This window comes from Juglans regia, chromosome 7, assembly GCF_001411555.2.
Source record: "Juglans regia cultivar Chandler chromosome 7, Walnut 2.0, whole genome shotgun sequence".
NCBI classification, from domain to species: domain Eukaryota; kingdom Viridiplantae; phylum Streptophyta; class Magnoliopsida; order Fagales; family Juglandaceae; genus Juglans; species Juglans regia.
This window is the reverse complement of record NC_049907.1, coordinates 9,648,620-9,674,756: the sequence shown is the minus strand read 5'-3', so window position 1 is coordinate 9,674,756 and position 26,137 is coordinate 9,648,620. Positions and strand designations below refer to the sequence as shown.

General features: G+C 34.2%; 2 protein-coding genes across 4 annotated transcripts; both read right to left on the bottom strand.

The window, feature by feature from the left end:
* Nucleotides 1-4,666: 4,666 nt before the first annotated feature.
* On the bottom strand, nucleotides 4,667-9,183 carry LOC108996462 (ubiquitin-conjugating enzyme E2-17 kDa-like). The gene is made up of 4 exons (XM_018972380.2): nucleotides 8,981-9,183; nucleotides 7,632-7,759; nucleotides 5,557-5,661; nucleotides 4,667-5,008 (listed from the first exon to the last, which is right to left on the bottom strand). Exons 1-4 carry the CDS (start codon nucleotides 9,048-9,050, stop codon nucleotides 4,865-4,867), a joined length of 447 nt encoding a protein of 148 aa, XP_018827925.1. The 5' UTR covers nucleotides 9,051-9,183; the 3' UTR covers nucleotides 4,667-4,864.
* An 8,163-nt stretch (nucleotides 9,184-17,346) lies between these two features.
* Nucleotides 17,347-19,563, bottom strand: LOC108996429 (NDR1/HIN1-like protein 6). Of its 3 annotated transcripts, none has more exons than XM_018972324.2 (3): nucleotides 19,415-19,563; nucleotides 18,282-19,035; nucleotides 17,347-17,637 (listed from the first exon to the last, which is right to left on the bottom strand). In XM_018972324.2, exons 2-3 carry the CDS (start codon nucleotides 19,010-19,012, stop codon nucleotides 17,622-17,624), a joined length of 747 nt encoding a protein of 248 aa, XP_018827869.1. In that variant the 5' UTR covers nucleotides 19,013-19,035; nucleotides 19,415-19,563; the 3' UTR covers nucleotides 17,347-17,621. The 3 variants fall into 3 exon arrangements, with proteins under 3 accessions (XP_018827869.1, XP_035548311.1, XP_018827870.1); XM_035692418.1 differs by having other exon boundaries at nucleotides 18,282-19,030; XM_018972325.2 differs by having other exon boundaries at nucleotides 19,434-19,563.
* Nucleotides 19,564-26,137: the final 6,574 nt, after the last annotated feature.

Here is a 26,137-nt window from a genome sequence, read left to right as displayed (position 1 = left end):
CTCTCCTCTCTCTTGGTAAGTTTTTCCCTCCGTCCGCCATTCTCTCTCTCTTGTTTTTGGTCTAACAGTTCTCTCTCTAAACTCTCTCTCCCTCACTCGGTGTCGTACCACTCTGCCAGAAGACCCAGTCACGCCGCCTTGACTTCCAGCCGCCGGAACCACCACACTGTGCAGCCCCTCATCTCTCAGTGTCTAGTTACAAAGTGATATTCAAGAAGAAGCACAGCGAGATAAGTAATTTGATCAGAAATTAGGATAATCACAGTTCAGCTTATATATAAGCATTATTCAAGCCAATTCATTACCAGCCATTATTTATGCACCACTCATGTCATATACAAACATGTCATCCAGCATGGCATACGATTATGTCATTCTGCATCATGTTCAAATTTAAAAATTATGATTATGTATGTAATATGTCATGCATCTCATGTATATAAGACACATAAGCTTAAGTTTAAGTGCAAGATAAGAAAAGATTAGTTAATTGGATGGTCATTCAGGTGCATGGTACCAATGCAGTTCAGTTTCAAGGTAGATATGCAAGCCACGGGCTCAAGTGTAGTCACCATAGTATGCCAGAATACTATCAACGGCTCCCCTCATGGCCATGGGACGTGGGACTGGTGTACAACCTCGCACATAGGGTTAAGTGTGTTGGCCAGTCAGATCATTCAGTTAAATCAGATAAATCAGTCAGATAAATCAGTTAATTCAGATAAATCAGTCATGCATAACATAAGCATCAGTATGAACAGTCATGAATTTAAACTCTCAGCATGAAAACTTTTATGAAAATCTTATGTTTATTATATTTACGTTGTGATGGATTTTTTGTTGAGACTTCGACTCATTTTAGTTATTTTCATGTTTTTAACCACCCAGGTGATGATAATAAATACGAGCAGGCAGACCAGGATTAGAAGGAGCAGTTGATTTAGTTTCAGACTTTCTAGAATAAAATTTGCTTTTATGACATAAGATTTTATTCAGTTTGTTCATTTAATGTTTTTGAAAAATATTTTTATTAGACATTTTTCAACAAAATAATTTCTAATTTCATTTATGAAATATGATATCTCTTGTCAGTTTATTTTTATGAAAAACATGTGACATTCCTAGCCTACAAGAAGGGAGTGTTACACTGTCCCACCTTGCCATTTAGTGTGGCCACAGAACCAACTGGTGTCGTGCAAGGGAGGTGGCAGGCTTGCATGCCCACCCATGTGAGCCCCTAGGTGCATGGGGACAAGCACCCTTCATGCTTGCAGTGCATGGCATGCACCGTGCAAGCTCAATCTGTTTGTTTGTTTACTAGCAGTTCTAATAAGAACAAAAGCTAGACGAAAGACAAAGGAGCTTGAAGGGGAAACTTATAAGCTTTTTCGGAGGAGATCTTGTAAGCTAGATGATTATTTTTTGCTTTCTTAGAGTGATAAATTGATTCCACATATGCGTCAAACTGCTAATGCATTTTCTGGCATGATCGGAGCCCAACCATATAGTCGAAAAGCCCACGATGGTGGTTTGGGCATCAATACGATATTCAGATGCTCCTCCACACAGCAAACAATAAACAAAGCATATAAACGATAAAAAGAGAGAGATAGAGATTTACGCATTTCGGCATACAAGCCTATGTCCACAGGCCATTTGAGATGAAATCCACTAAGCTTGATGATTGTACAATCTCTCATAGTCTCACCTATCTCTCAATACAATAGAGGAAATTAGAGTTTCTAGAAATTGAATAAGATGCCATCCTCTTCTAGAGAAAATATCTCAGGGGTCTCTGTGCCTAGTCCAGTCTTTCCTCAATCTGAAGAGGTTCCTTCCCTTTATAGAAGTCTCTTTCATTCTTTGGATTTGTTGAGTCATACTTACCTTATTCTGCTTTTCCCTTTTACGTGTCTGAGTTAACTTGATTTATTTCTTCTTGGTGATAGAATTCTAATGGGCTTGACCCAGCTTTTTTTTGTATCCAATAGGAACAATCAGATGTATGAAACGATTGCGAGGAGAAAAAGGTGGTTTGAAGGAAGGAAAGGGAGAGAAATAATGGTAGAGAATGAATGAATGAAGGGGGAGAAGTCTAAAGTGTTTAAAGAAAGGAAAAATAAAGAGTTCATAATAATTTGACTTAGACAACTATTTGAGTGGAAGACAATATATCTAGCCAATCTCAATGGGAATAATTGGATGCATGGGATGGTGGTGGGGAGAAAAATGACATTTGAAGGAAGGGGGAGGGAGATTTGGCATCCCGACAATAGGTTGTGATTTGGCAAGGAATCGCGGTGTCCGAGATGCACGTCGAGCGGGCTACATCCCTTAATGTAACGTAGGAACTTTGTGTACTCATATACTACGCACTCGTGTATATAAAAGTCACAAAGGAAAATTTTAGGTATTAGTTGGAACTAATTACATTAGTACCAGAGGTTTGTTCATTTCTTTTCCATTAATAAAAATATTCATAAGCCACTACCACATCATTAAATAAATAATTACAGACCAATATCTATTCATCGTCACCCAGATACAATTAGCCTACTAAATCTACACCAACAGATTATAAACTTAATGCGGACAGGTCCCCATGCTAATCCTTGGGCTGCACTAGTCTATTTTCCTCGAAGTAACCCTCTTGAGCTACATCTGCATCAAAATCTATAATTTTAAGAGGTGAGACTGTAGTGGAACTACCATAGTGAGATTTCAATGAAACCTCAATAAGTTAAAACCCAATATAACACTATTAACATAAAAAAAATGGTGGTGAATATAAATGCATAAGTTTATGTAAATAAAATTGAAATCACATATATTATAAGTATACCAAAGAATCAACTTCCTAGCAAAACAACATAATTTATAAATCATCGTAAAAGTTACTAAGCACCCAGTGCTCAAATCATCATAGTAAATATCACCGAGCACCTAGTGCCCAAATCTCATAACATATTATATCATTTCCCGGACCCAATGTCCAAATCATCACGCAAAATCTCTTCACCACTCACACCTATTTATTAATGCATGTCACTACAACTCCCCCTCACTGGCCGCACCCAAACCTTGGCTCCATTCACCACACTATGGGTAACGACATGCAAATGACTTCGTAACAAGTGAAGCCTAGTTTCGCACCCTGTGTGTTCATGGTCATGCATCCTCTAGCCTTTGCCAACAGAGCAGCAACATCATTGACTGGAGAGTATTACCATCTCGCCTGATCCCGTTCTACCTTGGCGACAACCTAGGAGACATTATTCAATTCTTATGCACTCCTGAATAACTAGAGAAGCTCATGATACACATTCCCACCCATAACTCCTCTTGAAGCCAATACATTAAGTACTTTGAAAGCACATCATCAAAGTAATCAATAATTTGTAATAAGAAAGCATGAACTTTCATGAGAGAAAAAGAATGAGAAGCAGAGGATGAGTACCCTGAAGACACCCATAGACATTTACCCCACATTACTAGCCACGTCATAGGAGTGAACCTACCTAAGTAGTGAATTAACACTGAGTGTTATGCTAAAGTTGTTAGCCTTCTTGTCGATGAAGACTCTGAGCTTAGCTTCCTTCTTTGTGAAGCTCAAAATTAATGAGAATGAGAGAGAGAGAGAATGTGTTGGAGTAGTCAGAGATCTCGAATGTGAGACAATAACTATTGATAATATATCTATTATGCGTGTCGTCCTATTCATCATGGGTCTAATAGCTCTCATCTCAAGTTGGCTGAGTATTAAATCATGAATCTTAGTTGTTCACACATACGCTAGATTGAAGGACAGCAAAACCGAGTAGACTAATGGGACAAGTTTTGCACGTCCCTGAAGCTTGCCTTGAAAATATAAGCTCTATTTCTTGCCTATGAAGATCACGCTATGAAGATCACGCACATAGTGTCAAGCTACATTGCGTGGTCAAATGCACGATCTTCGAATCCATATTCGTCTTTTTTCATGCGTGCTCATGTTGAGGTCTCATCTTCGAAGTACATCAATAATCAACTACTTGCTACTTTCTCTGTAGGCATTCCAGTTCACGCACTATGTTATCCGTTGCTCGCTTAAGTGTTTTCTTCCCCGTTGCGTTTACCCACTTGCGGAGAGTTTCTTCCTTCAATTAGGCAAGGTCCTCACGGGGGCATGGGGGAGTTTTGATTACCCTCTATCCTTGTAATAGGGTGGTTGTGAGGGTTATCACGTGGCCGCTCGATTATATCGCAATAGAGCGACTCATGAAAGCCACCCATTAATGCTTTGATTTGGGATTCCCATAGGGTGGTCAGCAAGAGCACGGAAACACAGCATGGCATACTATGCGAACATGACATTAGTCCTTTTTTTTTTTTCATTTAATTTCCTTAGTTTAATTGCTGATGTGACATACTAATGGCATGTATCATCGGTGACGACAAGTATCTTGATTCTCAAGTATCAGTGTTGTGAATATTGAACATTGGCCTATTTGTAAAAGCGGAAAAATATAGGTACAAATTTTACATTTCACCCTTAAAAGTTAGAATTACTTTTTAATTAAATCATCCAAACTTAGCCATCTCAAATTCTCAATTTATAATGTAATAAGATACAACGAATTAAAGTGTTAAAAAAAAAAAAAAAACTTAGAACATATGACAATGCATATTACCAGCAGGAAATTATGTAAATACGAAGTAAAACGGATTGAGGACAAGATTGTCAACAAAGCAGTAGTAAAACAGCAAAAGCACACTTGCAAGCCTTAAGACTGTAAGATACAAGATTAGTCATTTGCATCAATTTTTACATATCAAAGGAATGGACAGACAAGGTCCTCCTAAATGCAACTAAGCACCCTAGCCCTTAGCCCATTGCATACTTCTGAGTCCAGCTCCTAGCAGTTGTCTCGTACTTGGCCCTGTCTGTCTTGTACATATGAGCAATTTCTGGCACCAAGGGATCATCTGGATTTGGATCCGTCAATAGGGAACAGATGGAGAGCAGTACCTGAAAAAGAAAGCCACCACTCTTCCCACCAACTCAAAAAACAGTAATGATGAAAGAGTGAACAAGGGTGAAAATCAACCATGCAGTTCACACAAGACAGCCATTCCTAACCTCCAAAATCTCAAAAATATTATTTAGCAAACATTAGCTAGTTGATCCCATAGATATTTTCCTCATGGAAATCCAAACCATTAGGACAAGGTGGCAATAAATGATGTTTGTGCCATCTGATATCACACTACGGACTTTTTGTTAATGGGTTCCCCCTCCCACCTTATTTTTTCCTAAAACACCTAAAAGTACGTTCTCTGCATATACTAAGAAAATATATCATCCTGATTTTTTATGGAATTATCGTTGTCAGGGCCACGAGCAACTGACAGTTGTCCTACCATGTATTTACCATCTGCAAAGTTTCAATCATCAGTCTAATAAAAAGATTACTGCCAACACATTTCAATCTCGTTCTTCCTTGGCCAACGCATTCTGGATAAGAAAAACTCAAACCTACAAGTTAAAAAATACAAAAGTTTTTAAGACATCAGAACCTTGGATATAGTCAGGGCTGGGCTCCACTGTTCTTTTAAAATGTCGAGGCATATGCTGCCATTGCTGTTTATGTTCGGATGAAAAACCTTGGTCCTAAATGCAACCTGTGAAAAAGAAATAGTTACGATGGGGAAGGTTAGAAGGAACCTATTGCAAATTTCATTCCTAAAATGACCAGGCCAAGCAAATCTAAGGAAAGAAACATTAATATAATTATCAAAGAGTTATTATATTTTCAAGCTGGCATGCAGAGTACATAATCCACATCACTTAAATGGCAAGATTTGAATTGTAAGATTTAAATTTTAAAATTTATCTTCCAAATCAAATTATGCCATGTGGATAGTGTATGGTGTAGAGGCCTTAGAATAACAGTACTCATTATCAAAATGTCACAAGTAGAAGGCCCTTTTGACTAGATTAATTCCCCTTACATGCCAAAACATTGAAATTCATAAAGGCTCGGGCCCCAGGGAAACATAACCCACCTCATCAAGCTCTGGTGTGTAAACTGGATCTGAATTAGAATCTGAGAGGAATTACTATAAAATCACTATGAGCACTGGTACAAGCCCTTAAAGACCCAGTGGCAGAGTTAGAAATTTGTATTTGGGTGGTTGGGGGACTGATAAAATGATCATTAAATATTTTAGAAAGAAAAGGGCTGAAGTTTAGAAAAGGGGCCATAGAGCCAATCTCTCCCATCATTCAGAAATAGATAATAAAAAATTAGAAAAATTCTACTCATCATCTCTACACACACCACACATGATTTTTTTAATTTTTTTCCTTATCAAATGTGTGGTGTATGGATGATGAGTAGAAGAACTCATTTAGTTTAGTAGGAATAAAACAAATAAAAATTTAAAAAAAAAAAAACTAAAACATGTGTGGTGTGTGGCGTAGGATGATGTGTAGCAAAGCCAAAAATTTACATATTCATAAATTTACATCTATGATAATGAAAGATCATGGTCGTGAAGAAGAAAGAAAATAAATAAAAACAACAGGTTAAAGAGGGATCAAGAGAGGATGAAAAGAAGTCACAGGAATAAATATACTTTGCATCTTCAAACTACCAGGGTTCGCACCTGCCAAAAGCTAAAGTTGGATGCACACACACACACGCACACATATGTAATCACAGTATGACACAATGTATACACATAATAAGACCAGTGAACATGTCAACTTTTGGACAATCAACCGAAAGATAAAAAAATTCCCAGAAACATCATAAAAGCAAAAAGGAAAGCTGGAATACCAGGGAATCATAGATTTTTTTTCCTTTTTAGACTGGTATGTTAAGCACACCAGGTGGGTCTTGCATTCATGACCATATCATGTACTCAGTTTTATGGGAGAAGTGCCCTATAGGTTGGAGCTAATGCATCGTAAAATGTCTCCTCTTGATTTTAATGTACTTTATTAGTTCCGATAAAAAATGTACTTTATTAGTTAATTAGTCGGAAATTTGTTTACCTCTCCAATTTCTACTTCTTTTGGTGCCAATAGAGTTCAATACCTCGTTCTCAGAGGTAATCATTAGTCTAGATTGGGAAAATAAAAGAAGTCATTAAAATTCAAAAGGCTCTCGAAGAATTCCCAAGGACTAGAGGTTTTCTTATAAATGACAGAACCATAAAAAATTCAAGAATTGGGAATTTTCTCAAAAGGAATCAGAGTGGTTTTCCTTGGAAATTGAAAATTCAATTATTCCTAAATTAAAAGAATGAATTAAATACCATCATGACAATAATATGTAGCAACCATATCATTGTAAGAGAAGCTAATCATTAAAGTGAAAAATGATATATCAGAACTAGAAGATATGTTACTTTTTACGACGTAAATCCTTTAAAGGGCTCTAAAAATTTATTTTTCCCTGTTTATCACAGAAGCTTTTTCTTGATATTTATAGGTAAAGTTCATATCGATTCCCTATGACCTAAGATAAGTTTTTCACAAAAGAAAAGGTGAAAATGCATGAATTGAAAATATAACAAATAGGACTGGTAGGAATCGGCATCAATAACTTCTACATAAATGCTTAGAAATGATGGAATAGTCCTACCTTAGGAGGCTTAAAAGGATAGTCCGGAGGGAAATGAATAGTAACTAGAAAGACTCCCCCAGCATAAGGACTATCTGGGGGACCCATTATTGTTGCTTGCCAATGAAACATGTCCTCAGCTACAGGTCCTGTCAAAGTAAAAGATACAGAAGGCAACGCTTTATATCCCAAAATATTTCATTACTAACTGATATTGTGCTGAACAAAAAGAGCTCACTCATATATGCCCTCATTAATAGATTAAACCAATATTCTTAATTATTTTTCAAAACAAAAAAAAAACAGTGGAAAAAAATGGGGCCTGACATCTTTAGCTCTTCAATAGCATTGGGATGCCTAAAACACAGCAGATAAAGGTAACAAACGTTACTAAACGACTATCTCATATGGTAAAGAGAAGGTTATTGATAGTCCTGTAATATTCATTTCAATTACACATTGTTCCGGCTTGAAAGGCATAAATGAGAACAAGGGAGCAATGTGTCCAGAGTTTGCAAAAGAAAGAGCCAACCTTCATGCATTTCATTAAATAAGGATAAGAACCAAAGATCAAGTACTCATTGTATATAGAAAACATACAATGTCAAAGTCTACTAATATTTTGGCAAGGCATTTCAGTTCAATGATCAAATATCATCTTATGATTTTAAATCGTAAAACCATAATAACAGGCATTGGATTAAATGCCGGTCTATCTTTTGAGTAATTTCCACCTTAAGAGACAATCTCGTATTTGATATACGTGAGTTATGCCTGCCAATAAGCTCAACAAAGAACCACTTCTGTTATTAACAAGGTATTATCTTATATTTTTGTAAAATTAAATCTTTCCTACACTTTTGCAACACAAACTCGTAACTTCAATTGAATGTACAACAATCACAAAGAATCATCCATTATTATTAACAAAGCACTTCTCCAGAGGCTTAGCTCAGGTGAAGTGGAAAACGTGACATAATTTCCCACGATCCAGCACAAAAATAACTCTTTTAATCCATAGCCAAGCTCAAAATAACAAATCAAAATACAAGATGATGCTACAAAGAAGCTCATGCAATACTATCACCCAAACCATTTCATTTAATGTAAACGGTTCCAAAAATTATAAATCTACTGCAAACAGTGAGAAAAACAAATAACTCCCCCTGTAATCACCAAATAAAAAAGAAAAGAAAAGAAAATATATGTTTTAATTAAAGGAATCAGAGCCCAGATCCTCAAAAACTAGAAACATCACAGATCGAGCCTGGAAAGAAGCTAGTGACCGTAAAAACCAAACAAAACCATAAAAGTAAACAAAACGGAGAAAACAAAGGAAAAATAATGGATTTTTCTGACGAAAATGATACCAGCACTGCAGGAGGTAGGAGGGTCTTTCTGGAGGTCCTTGAGCTCCTTTAAGATCCGCTTCGAAGCCATGGATGAAGCTCGCAGATCGCCTCCGATCTAAAAGCTAGAGTTTTAGAGAGAGAAAAGGATACTAAATGTTATAAAAGATGATTAGAGAGAGAGAGATATGATTCAAAGTCCACTTCCTTTTTCATGAGAATCTGGTTCCCGATTGCTGAGATGGATTTTGAACCGTTGGTTTGGACGACTAGTTTTCTCAATAAATGAACGACTGTTGTTTGATGAGAGAAAGCTCGACGGTGATTTCGCCGGGCCCACTTGACTTTTCGTGGCGTGGTTATTACTGGTCGAACCTGAACCGAACTCACTTTAAAATTTTATGAACCGGACTCAGCGACCATCCATTTCTCTCCCTTCACTTTTTACATGTTCTGTTATATCCCCATCTCTGGTAGATATAAAAAGATTGTATAAAATAAAATTGTAAATTGTTGTAAGTTTGTTAAATTTGTTAGATTTATTTTATAATAAACGTAGTTTTATAAATTTTACGTATTATATTAATCTAAATCAATTTATAAATTTATTTTTATATATATTTTTTTATAATTAAAGTATTTTCATGTCGATTTGCCATTGATGCCCGTTATTCTTGGCTTTAAATTTTATTATTTTCAGTTATATTAATCAATTGTATTGATATATTATTTTTTTTCTAAGCAAAAAATCATATAAGAAAATACTTTAGTTACAAAGTAGATTAAACAAAAGTAAACTCACAAATTGAAATGATTTGATATGGTATGTAAAAGTATAAAATTACTTTTATCATAAAATAGATATGACGGATTCATTGAAGGCACGTCAGTTTGTGAATTTATTTTTGTTTAATCATTATGTGTCTATAACAAATCTCTATTATATATATTAAACAGTTATAAGATACAAAAGTTAAAGGGGTGGGAGCAATATTTTGAATACCGTACCGGACACCGTATCAGTCAAAGTACTAGAATGAAATATTTCGATACCAGTACCATTTTGGGATAGTCGATATATGAATAAATTATATATATAAATTATATTCTAAAATAATAGTCTATATATGAATAAATTATATATAAATATATATATAAATTATAAATAGCCTAATCTGAATTGGGGATAAAAAAAAAACTTGTAGTTTAAAAAAATAAAATAAATAAATAAAGGTCGAAATCTCGGCCTGTACAGGCCGAAATACAGGCCGGTACGATCGGTATTTGAGCCAGTATGAAACATATATGATACATGTACCAGTCCAGTGACCGGTAACTGGACCGGTACAACAAATATTGATCGTACCGGCCGGAACGGTTCAAGATTAAAAACACTGGGTGGGAGGCACCAACAATCATCTCAAATCAACTAATACAACACGATAAAAAAAAAATAGAGATATGGAGCCAATGATTTAGCTCCCACTCATTTCTCACAAGGAGAAGCCGCTAAAGCAGTTTATTTGTAATCTAAAGATTGGATTGCAATACTGCGACCAAAAGTCGTAGTAGATTATTTTTTGTTGCACTTTGCTAGTCCAATTTGGTTGAAGGAAACTCTCACTTCCTCTTTCTCGTGATCTTTGGTTAGGAGGAACGGAAACATAGGAACATAGTAACCAGTAGATGGTTTGATTCACCAGTAAACAACCATCAGTGACTATGAAAGCGCATGGGGATCACGTGCCACTAATGGGGAGAATAGGTTGGTCAGATCTACAAGATACAAGGTCACCAATCCCACTATTGCAACTCATGGTGGCAAAAAGCATGTTGTGGTGCAGTAGCACGTAGATCTCACGCACGGCTTAGGCCGCACGTAAGACTCACATGTCACTCATATGGACGATATTCCTCTAGAAGTCGAAAGATCGACAACGGAAGAGTCTTGTGGCACGGCACATAACAGTTGTAGATTGCTGAAAAGTAGTAGATTAGTCCATTTCCATGCTATAATAGAAACATAAGAAAAAAAATCTTAAAAAAAAATACCACCAAACAACTTCGAAAAGGACCAGAGAATTCTAGGAGCCAAAGCTCCACTCTGCACGGAGGTGGGAGGATCTTTAAGAGATGATAGAGCTCTGGGAGAGAGCTTTTCAGAGAAGTGCTTTTTTTAACTAATTAATTAAATTATTTAATTAATCAGTTATATTAATCAATTATTTAATTGATTTCATATGCTATGCCAAATTTCATATTTGACCCATCCCTCAGTACTTATGCCCATATAAATTAATGGAAAACATGTGGCAATTTGTAAGATTGACACCTGGAAAATTAATTTTTTTTAAATATATCAATATATTAAGATTTAGATAAATAATTTTATTTCAAAAAAATTAAAGTTAAAATATGTCATATAATCACATATTTTATATGACATATTTTGAAAAAATAGATATTTTTTTATGTGAATATATTTAAAGAATCACTAGCCATATTCCTTTTAAATATTCAATAATTTAAAATACGTCATATTTCATTTCATCATTATAATTTTTTCAAATTCTCATACAAAATATAATAAACAATTCAAAAATTTCAAACCTCAAAACAATAATAATATATATTAAAAAAATAATATTTCAAATTTATATGAAAAAATTGAGAATTTCTACAACTTTTTCAAATTTTCATATAAAATATAATAAACAATTTAAAATTTTCAAATCTCAAAACAATAATAATAATAATAAATAATATTTCAAATTTAGATGAAAAAACTGAGAATTTCAAATTTAAGTCATGTTTTTATTTGAGTGATATTTGACGAGAAGATTATGAAAAAATTTGAGATTAGGTGAGATGAGATTTCTCTCCCAAACAACTAGGCTGACTTGGATACTTGCAATTTATCATGAATTTTGGGGCATCAGATGAGCTTTCAAACAAGTGGGTTTTATAACCATATATTTCATTTTAGATACATATATATTTCGATAATTTTCATTCATTGGGAATAAAAATGCAACTAGTTTGCAAAGCTAAATGATGTTTCTTTTAGCAAGAGACTGAACCTTGAGTTATCAATCTTCATGGTGTACTTCAATTCGAATATTTACATATAAAAACAAGTATTTGAAAAGAAGAAGAAGAATGCAGTCTATCTTCAACCTCCATGATAGTTCCAACATCAAGTTTATCCTTTATCTTGAGAAGGTTTTTGTCTATAAAAGATCTATAAATGTGCACTTAATTCTCATAAAAAGTCCTAATTGTGATATTTCATACTGATAGGTGAATATAAAGAGGACTGCTACATCTACAAATGAATTACACAAAAATAATCATACAAACTGATATGGCTTCATTTTATCCGTTAGATCTATTTTATAATAAAAGTAATTTTACAATTTGACGAATCACGTCAAATCATGTCAGTTTGTTGGATTGCTTTTGTGTAATCACTTTATGATTAGAGTATTTCCTGAATATAAATAGTGTATAAAATCTCACATTATTTAAGAATAAGAAATTATAATTCTTTATAATGATTTTAATAGAGTTTCTTAGTTTCAAGTCTACTATTGGCTAATCTTATTAACGAATGGGCCCAAATAAAACTAGAACTTCCCTTAAGGCGTTGCACTAATAAAACCATATTACTAGGACAATAGAATTAGTAAGGGATTGGTACTCTAATTTTTTTAAGTGCTAAACCTGGCTATTGTGCTTTGCAGGGACTCCGTGAAAGTAGATTTAGGTGGAAAACAAGAAAATTGCAAAATCCTCCCTAGACCAATCATGGGCATTCGACCTAGCGATCATTGAAAAAGCCCATTAACTTAGTGGAAGTGAATTGTCTTATATATAAACAGCCCATGATCGATGGTAAACTTAGCCCGTTTGGATGTTGGAATGTATTAAGATCAACTTAGTTCAATATAATTTTAAGCTAAATTTAATATTCAAATGCTCAACTCTTATATCGTTAAACATCACTCAACTAAAAATCTCTTTATATATGGGATCCATAACCTTTTTTAACATCTTATAAATACATTGAAACTCATCTTAACATCTAAATACCTCTTTCTTAGGTGAGCCCCACAAAATTCATTCTGCCATCTCAACTCACTGTTATTCATAAAGAATTTAACTCAACATTCAAACGGGACTTTCAATATCACGAAAATCTCCACAAATTTAAGTTCTCGTTTGGTTACATAGATGAAACGAAAGTATAATACAAATATTATAATGTTTAAATGTTATTAGAATATAATTTTTATTTTGAGATTTAAAAAAATAGTTGAATTGTTTTTTGTGTTTTATTTAAAAGTTTGAAAAAGTTGTAATAATTATATAGTGATTAGATAAAAAATTTAAAAATTTAAAATTGAAAAATATTTGTTGAGATGAGGTGGTTTGTTTTCACAAATCAGGCCTCAGGGGATGCTTGGGGATTAACATTAGATGATCAATCTGTAAATAATAATGAAATAGTTTATAAATAATAGTGAAATGATTTTAGTTATGATATTTTATGTAGTTTTGGAAATGAGAGAGAATTTTGAATAAAAATATTATAAAATTAAAATATTGTTAGAATATAATTTTTTAATATTAATTTTATTTTGGGATTTGATAAAATTGAATTATTTTTTGTGTTTTATTTTTATAATGATTAGTGAATGATTATATGAAAAAATTAAAAAATTTTATTTAAGCTTAGCTATCCCTCAAACTCAACGTGAGAAAGTATGAAGCTTTGACATCCAATGTGGCAAACCTTCGACTTAAAATAGTTTAACCAATTCAAAACAACGATTGATCACTTAATCTATTATTGATAAGACAGGACTCGGATTTTAATAAAACATTCTATATATGAATATATAAGTGAATATTCGATCCATTATGACATTTTTTTTGTTATAAAATATTAGAGGTCAAGACGATCCCAAGCGTACCTTATTTACTAAATTTGGAGATCTAGATAATTGGCTTGCGTTCGTCAAGGCCATAAAAGAATGACTAGTCTGTTGGTCTGAAGGGTTCTTTTTCGACTGACTGACAGGCGGGTACCTCTAGACCGAACAGTTATCTATCTGTTAGGTTGGTTCAATAGGTCTGAACTTGTGCAAAATGGGCCGCTTTTTTGTTAAAGGCCGAACTGTTTATTTCGGCCCAACTAAAATGAGCCCAAACAATATCCAATTTTGAATATATAATATATCAACTATTTAACATTATTTCTCTATTTTGTTCTTGAAATAGCCTAAAGAAAAGCTATAAATTCGGAGGAGAGCCATTTTTTTTTCAGCTATTGTGTCAATAAGTTCTAATGCTTGGATTTATGCTTTAACGATTTAGAATGTTGAGCTCGATCGTATGCTCAGGGTTATGCCAACTAAGTCACAGGCTTTTGATTGGACAGTGATTTAACTGTGATATGGTGTATAGAATTTTTCATAACCAAAATATATATTAATATGATAACTTACGTTGTGTTTTGTCTTAGAAAAGAAAAGATTTTAAAAAACATGATTACACATTAAAATCATTTAAAGAGAATTTACCTCTATAGATATAACACCTCCAACTAGAGTCCATTTGGGGGTGTTACATATATATAGCCAAATTTTTGTTCTAAAATAACGCCCAAAGTCCTCTCCAAAAATCGTGCATTATGAGGCTTGAATAATTGGTCTGGTTATTTCATAAAAATAAATAAATAAAATGGTATGGTTAACTCAAAGGTATAGTTTGGATTGCATGACTGAGATGTCTCACGCGAGGCTACCATAATTCATTTAATCAAGAGGCCGGCCTCACTCGGATCTAGCGAAGTTCATTGCCAAATTGTTAAGACATAACAAAAATTGAAATTTAAAGATTTTGATAAAACTTGAAGTTTTAGAACTCTGATTTAACTTTTCATCTCCACTAACTTTTCCTTAATTACTCGAATGTTGAAATAAAAATTTATAGCCATTTTAAATTCATTGGGTAATTGGCAATGTTTTGAAAACCGTACCGAATGCTTTACCGATCAAGTTACTGAAACGAAATATTTCGATACCGATATCATTTCGTGTACCGTTTCGGGATAGTCAATATATGAATAAATTATATATATATAAATTATATTTCAAAATAATAATCTATATATGAATAAATTATATATAAATACATATATATAAATTATAAATAGTCTAGTTTAAATTGTGGGTCAAAAAATGAACTTGTAGTTTGAAAAAAAAAAAACTGAAGCCAAAATATAAGCCGGTACAGGCCGAAATATAGGCTGGTACGGCCGGTATTTCGACCAGTACGAAATACATATAGTACCTGTACCAGCCCAGTAACCAGTATGGAAAATACCGGCCGTACCAGTCGGTATGGTACGGTGCGGTATTAACAACACTGGTAATTGGTCCCATAAGATCTAGCAAACTACTTACTGTCTTTGTAATTTTTGTTTTAAATTCAACTTGGATTCTGCCCAACATATTTTATTTACAACTCAGTTAGAATAAGTTTTCTGGTAAGAACATACCAATATATTATTTTTACATTAACATGTTATCGTAACTCTCACCTTTGAATCTACCATAGTACTATTAACGACAATAGATTCTCCTTTTGTTGAAACTGGTTGCTATGTCAATTTTTCAAGAGGATAAGTAGCAATTCATTTTGTTGAGGGGATGAAAGTCAACCAAATCACTTGAAAACTTTCCCATATTAGTTGTCACTTGTCAATCAATCAAGCTAACCAAAATTATTGTGTATAAAGCTTAGGCATTTGTTTTGCTTGCCAAAATGCTAAGATTCATCAAACTCCTATATCTTGAGGAAGCTGTATATTAATTTTTTAAACATTGAAAATAAACTCTAATCTATTAATATTAATAAAGTATAAACAAAAACAACGCAAAATAATTTTTTAATATATTTTACTTTTCAACTCACTCAATTATCAAAATGTAACTCAATACTCTTTTGAAAGTCTTAAAATAATCCATGAGTGACTTGCAAAATTTGAGAAGAGCTTTTAGAAAGAAAAATTCTTCTCATCAGTCATTATTTATCACTTTATATATCCTACATCTTATAAAAAATACCTTCATACCTTATGAAAAATATCTCACACCCTATAAAAAAACTATAGGTGTAGAGTGTGAGAGTAAATAGTGACTGATGCATATAAATCCCTTTTAAAAATTAGAGATGATTTGAACTAGATTGAGCTAGAAGGAGTATCTCACCAAGTACATGATCAGCCAATTTTAGGAAGAGTGACGCTTTTTACCTGCCTAAAATCCCATTTTGATAAAGAGTAGTGTTTTTCTTTTTAAGCTGTTTCGTTACCGAAACAGTTTCATCTTATCTCATTATTATAATATTTTTAAATTTTCACTTAAAATATAATAAACAATTCAACATTTTCAAATATCAAAACAATAATAATATGGAAAAAGTAATATTCTAATAATATTTTATTTAATTTTTAATTTTTTATTTAAAACCATGTCATTTCATCTCACTATCCAAACATAGAAATGTTAGGAAGTACCTAATTTCTATTCCCAATTGTTTGATTCAACCTCCAAAGATAAATTCCTATTTCTATCACTACAAAATACCTATTAAGTTATGATCACTAGTTGGTTGCAAGAGGAAAGTGCAAATTAGTAATCATCTGTTTCAGCTACAAAAAGCTACGTTTAAGCTCTCATTTTCAGACTTGGACCAGTCTTCAAACCTGAAAATGGGTTGTGTGCCAACCACATTCGAGAGGTTAAAACACCAAATGAGAAGGGCAGAGCCTAGCATAGGGTGTTGAGTATATGCCAAGAAAAAGACCTATAAATAGATATTTTTCGTTATATATAAAAATGGCATGAAGTAAAAGCATATCATGATCATCATCTCATTCTTCGGAATTTTTGTTTGGAGAAGGATATTTTTCACAAGAAAATTTTTGTGCGTCTGCAAAATATTAATGCAGATATCATATCCCTTTCTGGCTAACCTTTCTTTGCTAGGCAGCCATTCTTTTAGTGAACCGCAAGTTGTCTTCCATCCGCTTTTACCTAGCTTACCAAAAGGAATGATATGTTGCACCTTATTCTCTGAAAAAGAAACAAGATGAATGCAAATAAAAGATGTTACACCTTATTTCACTTTCCACGTTTTTTATGCATTTGTTTCTTACAAAGTAATGGCAGCCTGGCAGTTCCATCAGGAATCCAAGACCCCAACTTCCTCCCTACCCCACAGCACAACCACAACCATATCTGATTTAATTAATAAAATAAAAACAAGAAGGAAAAGAAGAACATGATGATATATTTATATAAATTCAACCCCATATATATATATATATATCATATAATTATGTGATTCCCATTATACATAAGAAGGATCCAAAGCTTAGGGATGGACACCAGTCAGAGTACTATTGTATATATACCTTCCAATCACCCTTTTCTCTTTCCCAAGTAAAGAATATTGTATATCATGGTTTACTTTAAATATAAAACTGATCACACTGGTTACGTTCCTGTGCATGTTGTTTGCAGAAAATTGCCTAAACAATAAGCAATATCACATCTTCCACCAGCAGCCATCTTCGAACCTGACAACCTTATCAAGATATGTTTACCCTGCAGTCAAAGCAGCAATCTCAATCAGAGTATTGGTCAACCTTCGAAAACGCATAACTCACTATACATTAATGGCACTTGTAATTAAAGCTCTTTAGTGTAAAGAAAAACCCAATCATGGGGCTGAAAAGCTTTATTTTTTCTCTCAGGAGGAGGAAACTTTCATTAATCATAAGCAATGCAAAGAGTTAATCAGCCTGTACGGAAACAGGACAAATATTTTCAGTCAATGGCCATTAAAATAGTTCATTTAACAAGATCAAAGCTTTTAGCTGATCTGGGAATTGGCTATGTAAAAAGCTGATGGGCACTATCATAAAGTATGAGGCCGGATTTAGATATACAATTTAGATGAGATGAGATGAAATATTTTAAATAGTAGAGAGCAGCAGCCGCCTCGTTCCCAAGTCCAAAAGCATTTGAAATTTGTTTGCATTCCAATCTTTATGCACAATGCATGAGAAAGAAAATTTGGAACCGAAATCTCAGAGTCATCATTGTAAGCATGACATTCCTAACCTCAGAAGATTGGTTTATGATCGGAAATACTTAAATAATGGGTGAAAAACTAACAATAAATAAGATATGAACGAGGTTCTAAGGATTTTTTGGGTTTATGTGTATATGATTGGAAATAATCTTACCATTTGAGAATTGTGACGGTACATTTAGGCATGTCTCCAGTCTCGAGCACCTTCAAGCTCACACCACCACACAAAACCTTCACTGCCAAGGGCCCTATCCTAAGCCCATCCACATAGAATCCCACCCCACTCCGAACCTCCACGTTCACCACCAATTCCTTGTTCTGGAACCGAGCCTTGAGCTTCCTTCCCTCTCCATCATCCACCAGCTGGTTCTTCACCCCTGTCTCCACCTTCATGCTCGTTATGTTCGTCATCCCCTGAGTGAACTCCGGCACGTCTTCCGACCCCACCTCCGTGTCCTCATCGTGACCCGCAGAAAAAGTCACCGCGACGGTACTCTGCTTGTAGAACAACGACAGCTTCCCGTTCGGGTTCTTCACCTCGACCCTCGTCACCGTATGCGCGTCGAGGTAGGTGCCGTCGGCTTTGGTGGTGACGGTGAACCGTGGGATCCGGAAAGACTGCAGGTGGAAAACTGGGAGTCTCGGTTGAAACCAGAGGTAGAAGAGGCCAAAGGCGACGGCGACGACGAGGAGGAGGACGAGAACGAAGACGAAGAGGAAGCAGCAGCATGCACGACAACAGCTTCTGCGCCTCTTCTTCGGTGTGAAAGATGGCGGGAAGGCCGGTTTGCGGGGCGGCGGTCTCGGGCCTGGTTGGATCGGGCGACTCGGGTCCCGGTATCCTGGCGGTTTTTGGAGTACCGGTTTTTGCGGTTGTTCGGCCATTTCGGAACTCGGATTTCGCTGTTCTGGTTTTCAAAACGATATTGTTAAAAATAGAACAAGCAAACCATTGATGAACAAAGAAAAAGAAAACATTTCGGCTACAAAAACCGATGAAGTAATTGTAGGGTTCTCAAGATTGATTCGAACTCAAACCCAGAACTTAACCTTTGAATTGAAAAAAAAAAAAAAATCGAATTAAAGTTGATAGAATCTGTGGCTGGGAAGCCATGAAAATGGATCAAAAAAGTTAATTTACTCTGTTTAATCCGTTTCCAGTGATATTAGATTGATAGAAGATAGAGAATTGTATGTTTGTATGATGGGAAAGAAAGCCGAATGAAAATGCAGGAAAGCTTAGCGAAAGCAGATAGAATTTGACATGCAAATTAAAAGAGATCAAACCTCAGAGAAAGAGAGTTACAGGAATACAACTGCTAACAGTGCATTTTCTGGGAAGAAAAACAAATCGCACCAGAGATCTTAGATTTGATAAATGTGCAAATCGGATCAAAGGTCAAAGTCTCGCTCTAAACTATAAGCTTATATATACACAAACGACAGAGGGAGGGAGACAGAGAGGGTGTGTCTTATGGAAGGCTTTTGGAGGGGACTACCGATGGCAGAAATTCAATAGCGAGATTCACGCGCGAGCGTTTAGTTGCCGTGCTGACATGGCGGACAGATTCTCTGACACGTCATATACTGTGTGATTATTTTTTAATATTATTGTTTTATTATTTCTTAATATAAAATTATAAATAAATTTCTAATAATTTAATATTATATTAAAGATAATAAATAAAATGACGGTAATAATAGTTCTCGTTTCATTAGTATGGTTTATATTAGGGGTGCAAACCAACAGCTACGGTTTGGTTTCATAGAGGACCGAACCGGTCTGGTCTATATTTTAGAGGACCGAAAACATTCGGTTTGGTCCACGGTCCATGATTTTTTCGGATCGGACCGGATTAAATGAAAAATTAAAAAAAAAATATTTTTTTATATATATTTTATATATAATAATTGTACAATTAATAATATAAATTTTTAAATATATTATTAATACTTGTTAATATTCTATAAATTAACAATATTTTATATATAACTTCATCTAACCTATTACTATTAACAATATAAAATTTTAAATATGCTATTAACACTTGTTAATATTCTATGAATTAATAAATATATTATATCAATTAGTTAATTATATAGTAATTATATAAATTAATAATATAATTTTCATCTAATTTATTATCATTGACTATATAAAATATTTTTTTATTGAGTTTGTTACATAATCCACATTAATAAGTCACTTAATTTAATTTAGTATTTTAAATAAATTTTTTATTAATTATTTAAAAAATAATAAAAAAAGGCCGGACCGACTGGTCTATCGGTCCGGTCCGATCCCTTTGGGTGTTCAGTCGAGTCCGATCCGGAAAAATGATGGACCGAAAATTCGGTCCATCGCTGGACCAGACCGAACCGGACTAGACCGGACTGTTTGCAGCCCTAGCCATATCCGCATCGTGATGAGAGAGAGATGTGAACCGTGTGGTGCGATGAGAGAGAGATGTTTTGCCGCTGAGTGAGAGTTAGAGAGGAGTGATAAAGTGAAGAGAGAAATGAGATCAGTAGAAGAAGAGGGAGGTGCCAGGAGAATTCAAACCCTAATTCAAAACAATGCCATTTGGTTTGATTTTATATTATATATATTTTTTAAATGGTACATATAAAATGCGTCGTTTTACTTAAAAAATATGTATAATATATATATATATATTATATCGGCCAGTTTGGTGGTTTGAACCTGGTTCAAATCGGAATCGAACTAGCCGACGCAATTTCACCAAATTTCTGCCGCCGTTTGATCGATTCTCCACCGGCTCCTGACTCTAGTGGTCGGTTTGATCGGTTCCTATACACTCCAAATTTATATATTATAGATTACATTATTTCATATTTTAGATATATATTTAGTATATCATATAGGTCAATATATGTATAATATGTTTTCATTAAGATGTTTGATACAAAAGGTGAAGATTGTGCAAACTCAAATGTTTGGGGACTTCCCATCAAGTGACAATATTTAAATAACTTAATTATGCACATTATATGTGTATTCCAGTATTTTATTTTGGTATACATTTTTGTTGTCAAACTGATTTTGTCAAGTCAATCATGACTGTTCGTCCGGGTTTCGGCCCGGAAACTCAGGTATACTCGGATAAAAACTCGGGTTTCAAACTCTAGTTAAAACTCGGATAAATTCGAATTTTAAACTCAGGATCCGGGTTAAACCATATTTTTTTTTCCTCGTTTCATTACAATCATAATATTGTGACATATGGCCAAAAACTTTTCAAATGTTGGATTTTTAATGTATTTTTCAGTACTAGCTTTGCCATTTTAGTGTCATTGACTGATAAATGGCTAGGAACTCATTGCAATGATTGTAGTAAACTGGATGCATTTCATTATGAAAGAAATACCCTTAGAAAAATTCTCGAAAAACTTCAGGGCATCTGGATTCTGATCTATGGATCTAATGTCGAAAACGGGAAGGACCTATGGAATTAAAAAGTAAACAACAAACTCATATTTGCTACCTGCAATGAGTTCCTGGCCATTTATCAATCAATGATACTAAAATGGCAAACCTAATACTAAAAAATACGTTAAAAATCCAACAGTTTGAAAAGTCTTTGGCCATATGTCACAATATTATGATTCTAACAGTAAATTTGATATCTAGACTGGGTGTACCCGGATTTTGCAACCCGGGTTCCGGCCCGAAATCTAGTATTCTGAGTTCTAGACTGGGCTGAAAAAAATTCCAACCCAAATGAACAGTCCTAAAGTCAATCTATCAAATAAACGTAAGGTATTTAAATCACAATAACATAATTTTTTAATTAACTTATCATATTCAAATTCAAATGAATGATATGTAAAAAGTAGTAGATCAAGAGAGAATAGTTGTCACATATTTTACAAGAGTTGCTAATGGCAGCCACATTGATGGACAAGCTGAGGCTAAACTCAAAGATTGGCTCCATTAAAGTCCAAAACTTTTTAACTTGCAATTAATAATTGAGTAATGTTATTATTCTCAATCATACTTACTATTGTGACACATTTTAAGTGATTTCATAACAATATTTCTCCAAACTTTTTGATACAAAATCAATTTTCCCACGGGGCATATAGACCTCCAACGACGACTTCGTGGAGGATCTTGCCAAGCTTCTATATATATATCAACATCCGTATACATACTTGGGCTCCTGCCAACAGATCAATTCGGAACAATTTCATGCAAACAATGATTTGGATAAATACATGAGCAGCATTAAGGTATGTGAAAACCAGTTCAAAACATAGAAATGCTAGAGACTGTATACGATAAATACATAGAAATCGGCTGAGCTACGTACAACAGCTTGGACGTAAGCTAGCTAGAAATATGAACACTCCATCTTAAAACCTACAACATCAACTATTTTGCACCAGCAGCTCGAACTTCTCCTTTAGATTTGTTAGGATAGTCGTCTTTCATGCAATAAATAATATTCATCCATTATCGTTTTTGTAAAGAAATTTTTTAAAAAATTTGTTCTCAATAAAAATTAACAGGTGATTTTTCATAAACTCATCTTTCATTCTATATCTAAGCTAGTTTATACAAGTTTCATGTAAAATTTGGATATTTTGGTAACACATTCAGTACATAATATTACAATTGAGGTCTCAAATAAATTTTTTCTTGTTTAATGAAATTTAAAGGATAAAAATTTTCAACTATTTCTTAGTACAAAATGTCAACATTAAATGATTTTTCTGGTGTTTATTTCACTTTGGGTTCCAGATTAGTATGTATAATCTTCCAAGTTTTTGAAAGAGACCTGAGAATTGGTTAAATTTCCGGCCTGATCAACCTCCTCTGTTTTTAATCTTCTGGTTTCGAGACTGGTTTACGCTGTCTCCAGTTCCTGAAATGATCTTCCGTTGTTTCTGTTGGGGGCTGAAGTGTCCGCTCATTCCCCATTCATTTCTGAAAAGAATAAGGGGAAGGAAGATGGGTGAGATATTTAAGAGGTATGCATTGATGTACAGAGTGTGTTGAGAAACAGAGAGAATGGAAGGGAAAGACTACGCACACAAGACGAAGAATAATATATTAATCCCGATGAAAGAAATGGCCAAAAAAAAAAACTCGTTTCTTTAACGAAGTACAGAGGTAGAAGACATGCAATGCAATGCAATGCAAGTGGCGATTCGGCGCCAAGGTTCCTTTTTATATCTAACTAATCAAGTACAAAAAACTCACTCCCCATCTCTTATCAACTACTTACTCTACGTTTGGATATTGAGATGAGTTGAATTAAATTGTGAATAATAAAATTTTATAAATTCCATTAAAATGAATTATACTTTTCTAAATTGAGATGAGTTTAATTTTATAGGTTGAAATGTATAAAGTAAGTTGAGATAAATTTAATTTTTTTATAAGAAATAAAAAAAATTAATAATTAGTTTAAGATAATTGAGTTGGATTTATCATGTAAACACAGCCATACAGTCCAGTAGTGGAGCGCAGACGAAGCGACTGAAATAGAAATCCTGAAATCAAGAGAGGCGAAAAGTTCATTCTCTATATTGCACGTTGCTTCCTTGAACCTTTCATTCCAATACGTAGATTCTTGACAAACAATTCGATTTTATTGCCAAAAAAATGTTTCGATATTCTCGACAGTTTCCTTCGCAAACAGTGAAACGGAAAATGCTACTTACTGAGGAAGCTTATTGAAAAAACTGACCATTTTTTTTAACTTAATGTCATTAAGAAAGTGACTATTAGTGAATTAATAATTTTTTTATTTTTTAATATTTAAAGATATTTAAAAAATAATTAAAAGAAAAAAATTAAAAAATTTTATATGTTATTATACTAGACTATTAATTAACTACTCAAGCTCATTATTTCTATACTTAACTATGTATAATAGTAATACTATGATGTGTACATATACTAGACTATTAGCCTATCTATATTATAGTACAAATATATTATTCTATTATAATTAACATATACTAGTATAGTATTGAATATAATTACATAAGTTCTAGACTCTTGATATGAGTATATATGATCAATATATACATGATAGTACAAATTTTTATAACCTATGTATATTAATATCGGAGTTAGAGATATAATAAGTTGGAGGCAAATGTTAATGCCGAGTTTGAGTTGGTCAGACAACAAATTTGGCTCTAACTAGGGGTGGGCAGTGGGGCCCCGCCCCACATGGATAAGGCCTAGTGGGGGCGGGGGGCAGGATGACCCCAGCAGGGCCCCGCCCCCCTCTTCGCTCCGCTCCACATATATAATTTTTATTTATTTATATATATAAATAAATATATTGTATATAGATATATATAATTTATTAAAGACTTAAAATTGTATTCAAATCATTGGATTGCCTTGGTCTCTTAGGCCAACCTTTATATAGAAGGCTAATGCAATATAATAGTCATCCTTAAGCAATGTGAGACTTAAAATCTAACTCTAATGAATTTAAGTTCTTTTTATATTTATAAATTTTAATTTATTATTTAAATTATATTATAATTTGGGTCTTAAAAAATATTTTTGAACCAATTTTTTTTAAACACAATGTGTTGGCCTAGGCGAGGGGCGGGGCAGATGAGGTTTTTTTTCCCTGCCCCTCGGCATTGGGGCAGGGGGTGGGGGAAAAACCCCAACCCCCGCATGGTGCAGTGTGGGGTGGGGGGGAGGGTACCCCCCGCCCTGCACTATGCGGGTATCACCCCTAGCTTTGACTATATCTATGACTCAATAAGATAATAAAAAAAACTTCCATCTCCACCTTCGTTTTAATGAACCTGTTCATCAAGCTGCTAATGTTTCTTATAATATCTTATCTCAGATTCAAAATTGTTCAAGTGAACTTATTCAATCTTATTCTAATGTTGTCTCTTCTTTATTTTCTTCCAACACTACTTTGACTTACTCTTGCAATTCTGCTATTTGACAATCGAGGGCTTTACCAGAACCAAAGACCTTATTGCAAATGTTGCAGATGCAAGAGGATTCTTTTGCAAGTGCAGAAGCTTGTTCTTCTACTCGCTCATGATCAAAAGGGTCAGCCTTGATGCTAGGGAAACATTTTGCAGCTGCAAAAAGGGTATTTGTGTTCATGTTCATAATCAAACAACTGGGTCCGACTCAGCCTTTGGAAATATTTAGCTTAATGCAAAGTCTATCATTCCCGTTGGTATTCTCGCCCAAAACGATGGAAACTTTTGCATCCATTTAATTATGCTTTTGATTTTGTGAAGCTTTAGCCTTTTTGAAATTGATAATAGAGATTGATGGGTTTTATCTCTCTACCGAGGAATTTGATCTTTGCCTAACGGAGTGGTTATTGTAACATGCAGGCACCACTTCTAATTATTCCCAATTGTTTGTTATTTCTCCTTATTTTTTAGCAAATCTTTGTCATCAAAGAGCTCCTTAATTTATAAAAGAAAATACTTTCTAACGATTGCTGGACTTAAACTATGACGGTCTCTATACACTATTTTTCGTGGTGTTTGTGGGTTGGGAAAGAGAAAGAACCTGTCTCAAATGGTCCTAGGAGAGAGTGAGGGGGGGCTTCGAGGTTCTGGTCCTGGAAATGGAGTTTTTTGTTTCCATGTAAGGGGAGGGGGGCTCTCGAGATTTCTGGAGAGGGAGGAGAGGGGAAGGGTTACTGGAGAGGGTGAAGCCTTTTTATTTCTTTATCCTCTGCTGTGCAGACACATGAGAGCTGATATAGAAGGCCTACTTGGCACTCACTAGTTGGAGGGCTGTTATTTAGAGGATAGTAGACCGACCGGCCATAAGTTATTCTCATAGATGATCATTCTCGATCAACTTGGGTTTATCTTCTAAAATCTAAATTAGATGTCAAATCAGTTTTTATCTCCTTTTATGACATGGTAGCCACATAATTTCATAAAAGATTCATTGTGTTAGAAGTGACAAAACTTTGGATGGCATAAATTTTTAGCCCTAAAGGCATCATTCATCAAACCTTGTGTTGA

Coding starts and splice junctions, on each gene's coding strand:
- LOC108996429 (XM_018972324.2), bottom strand. CDS start 19,012: ATGGCCGAACAACCGCAAAAACCGGTACTCCAAAAACCGCCAGGATAC.
- LOC108996462 (XM_018972380.2), bottom strand. CDS start 9,050: ATGGCTTCGAAGCGGATCTTAAAGGAGCTCAAGGACCTCCAGAAAGAC. Junction 5,662..7,631: donor ATCCTTTTAAGCCTCCTAAG/GTAGGACTATTC, acceptor TCTTTTTCACAG/GTTGCATTTAGGACCAAGGT. Junction 5,009..5,556: donor CAGCCCTGACTATATCCAAG/GTTCTGATGTCT, acceptor TTTCTTTTTCAG/GTACTGCTCTCCATCTGTTC.